The 5,364-nt window shown below is 36.1% G+C and overlaps 1 protein-coding gene across 2 annotated transcripts; it reads left to right on the top strand.

Annotated features, from left to right (window-relative positions):
* Positions 1-2,997: 2,997 nt before the first annotated feature.
* Positions 2,998-4,547, top strand: LOC121775134 (zinc-finger homeodomain protein 1-like). Of its 2 annotated transcripts, XM_042172115.1 has the most exons (2): positions 2,998-3,716; positions 4,202-4,547. In XM_042172115.1, exons 1-2 carry the CDS (start codon positions 3,140-3,142, stop codon positions 4,459-4,461), a joined length of 837 nt encoding a protein of 278 aa, XP_042028049.1. In that variant the 5' UTR covers positions 2,998-3,139; the 3' UTR covers positions 4,462-4,547. The 2 variants fall into 2 exon arrangements, with proteins under 2 accessions (XP_042028049.1, XP_042028050.1); XM_042172116.1 differs by lacking the exon at positions 4,202-4,547 and having other exon boundaries at positions 3,030-4,024.
* Positions 4,548-5,364: the final 817 nt, after the last annotated feature.

The following is a 5,364-nucleotide window of genomic DNA, read 5'->3' as shown; positions in this document are numbered from 1 at the left end:
ATGAAAATGTGGGCCGGATGGCCTGTTCCCATTTAAGCTGCATTAATTTTTGTTGATAGTAATTGATTAATCATAATGAACATTACTTTACCTTGAGTTTATTTAATTTAATGAATTTGTCTTACAAGTCAACAATAAATATCTTTTAAATTTAACAAGTCAAAAGGGACCCACCTTCAACCAACTCACTTCATTTATTACATACTTTACCATCTCACTTCATTTATTACATCAACCAACTTTTCCTTAAAACCCGAGCCATAATAATAAGTGACTCCAAATATGGGACGGAGGGAGTAGGTGAAACTGTGAAAGACTGGTAAGAAGTGTCAGAAACTCCATTTTCACACGCAATATTAAATACTCTACCAGCTCCTTTTCTACCTTAACTAATTTCCACCCACAAATTAAATCGTGCATCCGCCTTGTTTTCAACGCGCCGTCACCACGCGCCTCCTGGGGATCCGCCTCATGTCAGACGCGAGTGCTCCACACGCATTGTCGTTTTTGTTTTTTCTCCCTCTGCAGCTGCTGCAAAAGCATTTACTCTATGGCCTATTCCTTGGATAAATATTAAAGACTCCATTAATTTTAGAATATCCAAGTAGATTATTAATTAATTGCTACTCCATTATTTGTGTGCAATTTAAAATGTCAGTTTTGTTATTTTGAGATATTCACAATTTAAGTAGACCGCTTTCCACTAATTTATTTTCCAATTCTTTTTTATAAAATTAAATGATTTTTTTAAATCTCGTGCCAACTCAAAATTTTTATAAAAATAATTTTTTTAAATCTCGTGCCAACTCAAAATGAGATCGTAAATAGCGGAATGACGTGAATCACAAATACTATATGTTTTCACATTTCAGAATTTATTTATTTAAGCTTCACCTACTTCGTAAACGTGAAGTGGGCCCATTGAAAGCCATTTCGTTTAGTAGGAATTTATTTCCTCACTAGTATTTTCTATATTGTCCTTTGTTATTATCCATATTAAGCGGTTGCTATAATATTCTCCCTCCGTTCCAAGTTACTTAAGTTGTATTACATTTTGAATTGTCTAAAGCTAATTGAGTTATTTCTTTTTTTACTAAAAATAAAATATCTAATCACACCTATTTTATTTTTTCTTTTACTTTAACCTCTCTTCTCTCTTTTACTTTATTCTATGTTCTACTTTATTTAACTCACTAAATATAACTTTCTTAAATCTCGTGTCGAAAAGAAACACCTCCAGTAACGTGGGACGGAGGGAGTAAGTAATATAAAATACCTAGAAAATGAGGACCATAAATGTACTATCACTTATAAGCAAATTTTTTTTTACCTAAGGTGAGAATTGGGTGAACACATTCACAAAGGCTTGACAGGCTGTCCCAGGTCAAGAACCATAGATATATGAAGATTAATTTTGGTTAAAAGAATTAATAGTGTGTGTGCGGAAAACGCACCAAAAAGAGATGTTTGGGTAACACCTGACTTGAAAAACTGCGTGGCATATTACGAATAGCATTTTGTATTTATTCTTTTGTATTAAATTCAGCTATCCCAAAAATTAATTGTGGAAGAAAGATATAAATAACTCCAATGGAACACCCCAGACGCCATATCTCCTATTCAATGCTATGCTATAAAATCTGAAATAATTTAACAAATAATTTTAGCAATTAGATGAAATTCTTGTTGAAAACCCTCATTCTTGTTTAATGATCATGCATTTATGTTGGATAAGGCCATCCACAACGCTGTCTCTATACCGTCTCTTAAACCGTCTCTTAACTACTATTTGAGCACTATTTGAGGGTCCCACTGTCCTTTTTTCCTCCATCTCTTAACTAAGAGACGGAACCTGCAACGCTCCGTCTCTTAACCGTCTTTATACCGTCTCTTAATTACTATTCATTCAATTTAATTTATAATTTTTTTTTAAAACCCAATTCAATTTAAACAAACACACTTTATTAAAATTAAAACAACATTACAACTTAACATTAAAAAAACGAAGACATAATTAAAATTCTAAAAAAATAAAAATGACATAATTTAATCTTCTCCGCCAAAATTTTCCCAAATGTGCTCAATTAGATCCTCTTGGAGTTGGGTGTGTGCTCAAAAGGATCCATTTGTTTGAGTTGATTGAAGATGGAAATTGGAGTGATAGAGAGGATTTGAGAGGAATAGATGTGTGTTTGTGTTTGAAATGAGTATGAAATAGAATTATTTATAGAGTAAAAAAATTAAAAAATTTAAAAAATGAAAATAAAAATTTAACGGTAATATTACCGTTTGAAAAAAAAAATTTAATTAAAAATCGATTTTTTTTTTAAAAAATGAATTATTGCGTCATCAGTGACGACGCCCACTCGCGGGCCAGCGAGTGGGCGTCACGCACGCATGGGGACGTGCCACGTGTCCCTGGCGCGTGACGAGCCATCTCATCTCGTGTCTCGCCGAGACGAGCTACGCGACGAGACGGGCGCGAGATAGAGACGAGATGGGCGCTGCAATGCGTCTCGCGGGGGTCTCGTCTCTCCGAGACGAGACGCGAGCCCGGCGCGAGACGCGTTGTGGATGGTCTAACTCTCTCTGGATTTTTTGTCTCAGCTCTTAATTGCACGTATGATGCATGATCATACATACAGAGAGAGTTATCCAAGTCGATATGGATTTTTTTATCTCAGCTCTTACTAGAACATATCCAAGTCGATATGGATTTTTTTGTCTCAGCTCTTAATTGCACGTATGATGTCATCCCTCTTTGTTGCGTGTGTAGCAATTATTATGTTCTCATTTATGCATAAGGGCTTTTAAGGAGTGAGTGAGTCATTTCTATAACTCTTCGTGAATCCTAAGGTTAGAAATATCAATTTAATAATCATTTCTATAAAACACCCAAAAGTATAGGATGACATATATTCTGAGGAAGAATAATTTTGTCCACTATGACATTATCTTATCCAATTGACCACCCTTAACTAAAAATTTGTACCCCAAAACACAAAGTAAATCAAGACAAAATTAAACCCAAGGTATAGGTAACCGGTGACTTACTCCTAGGGCACAAAAAATAGCGTATTAATACTATATATATAGGTGATATGATATTAATTAAGGTGCGAAATTTAAGCAGAAACTAATGGAGTATGAAGATCAAGAAGAGGAGCAAGAGTTAGCATACAGCACTGAATTATCAGTCCTCCCCAGCCCTGTCCGCTACAAGGAGTGCCTGAAGAACCAAGCCGTGGGCATCGGCGCCCACGCCATCGACGGCTGCGGCGAGTTCCTCTCCGCCGACGACTCCCTCAAGTGCGCCGCCTGCGGCTGCCACCGCAACTTCCACCGCCGCGTGGGGTTTGGGAACCTGCAGCAGCCGCTACTTCTGGCTCACCCGATGGGCTGCAGAAGTAGCGGCTACTTGCAAATGAGGCCACCCCCGAAGAGGGCAGCCCTAGCGCTGCCCTCGACCTCAGGGGGCGGCCATGGGGACGAGATGTTGGAGGATTACTACTCCAGGCCAGGGAGCAGCGGGGCGAAGAAGAGGTTCCGGACGAAATTCACGGCGGAGCAGAAGGAGAGGATGCTGAGCTTGGCGGAGCGGCTGGATTGGAAAATCCAGAAGCAGGATGAGGAATTAGTGCAGCAATTCTGCGGCGAGGAGGGTATCAAGAGGCACGTGCTTAAGGTGTGGATGCACAACAACAAGCACACTCTTGGTAAGAAAACCTAGCTCGCTCCGGATTCCTCTTGTCGGCCTTTTTAATTAGTTCTGTGAATTAATTCTTGCTATTTTATGTATCTTTTGCTATTTATAGCATGATTTTGTAACTTAATTTTAGGTGCATGCTTGCTCTAGTGCAAAACCATTAATTAGCTGTTTCACTACTAATCTAAACTTCAATTAGGGTTTTCTGTTGTAATGCTGTTTCTCAATTCCTTTCCTTTATTTTCTTGTACATTTTGAATTAATTGGTGTTTGTTCTGGAATGATTTTGGCCGACTTAATTTAGATACATATGAACAAGAGTATGTGTTTGTGTGTGTGTGTGTGTAGTCTGGTTCAACAATTGAAGGGCTTGAGTTTCTTGATTATTTTTATCGAAATATACTACTCCTACTTGTGAGTTAGAGCCAACTTGTGTTAGTTTTCACTTTTCAGCAATCAATTTCCCCAAACCACCTTTTCGTTTTCATTTTGCAGAAAAACCTGAAGCCTTCTGCACTGCATTCATTGCCTGTGTTATTGGTAGAATTTCGAACTCTGTGCAACTTTTTACTTCACCCTTGCATTTATTGGGAGAAGTTTTAAGCCCATCCATTTATTTCCACTGCATTCCTCTTTTTACTTTGAGGCGTGAAGCGAATTTAGCCACCAAATTGGCTTTATTAATTAACACATTGGTATTTTATTTTTCTACTATTGCTCACGTAATATCCAAGAGCATTAAGATAGTGAATTGACTTGTCGTGAAAGAACGAGCTATCCGATCTTTGGAAGACGAAATTCCAGTGATGTGTGATTTGAATCCGTTGAATTCATTTTGTTATTTCAGTTCTAGCTTATTTTGTTTAGCCCTAAATATAATTAAATTCTTAATATTGTCAATTGTTGATTAATATAGTTTTATTGTTAGTTTTCCTTAAATTTGATAAGGATTTATATGACCTATTTTAAACTCATTTTAATTAATAATTACGGCCCAAATCAAAACCATCACATATAGATATATACTCCCTCCGTCCCACTCTGAGTGGAGTATTTCTAATTCGGCATGAGATTGTATATAATGTTGTTTTGTGAGTAAAGTGGAGAGAATAAAGTAAGAAAGAGAGAAAAAGTAGATAGTCATGTTTCTATATTTAGAAATGTTTCATTTAGAGTGAGATATCCCAAAAAGGGAAATATGTCACTTAGAGTGGAACAGAAGGAGTATGAAATACTGATCGTCACTTATAAAATACTAAATTTAACTAGCATATATAATTATGAATATAACTTAATGAAGTTCCGACCATTTTTTGCGGTTCCGGCTCGGTTTTACGCAATGTTTTAAAAACCGGACCAGTAAGTGAACCGGTGAAGCTACTGGTTCATGGTTCAACCGGTCGGACCGGTTTAATCACTTGTCGAACCGTTTTACTGTTACAAATATGTATAATTCAATTTATAATGTAAAATATAGTGTCCAATATAATAAATAATAAAATATTATCTATAATGTATCACAAAAACATTCAATCTTACAAATAATTAGTATATATACAAATATAAAATATTAAAATTTACTGAATATAATAAAATATACAAATTGTTAGTTAGTGTGAATAAACAATAAATATTTTACATATAAAAATAAATCAAAT

The sequence above is a fragment of the Salvia splendens genome, chromosome 17 (genome assembly GCF_004379255.2).
Source record: "Salvia splendens isolate huo1 chromosome 17, SspV2, whole genome shotgun sequence".
In the NCBI taxonomy this organism is placed as follows: domain Eukaryota; kingdom Viridiplantae; phylum Streptophyta; class Magnoliopsida; order Lamiales; family Lamiaceae; genus Salvia; species Salvia splendens.
The sequence above is the reverse complement of the archived record's forward strand: the minus strand, read 5'-3'. Positions and strand labels throughout refer to the sequence as shown.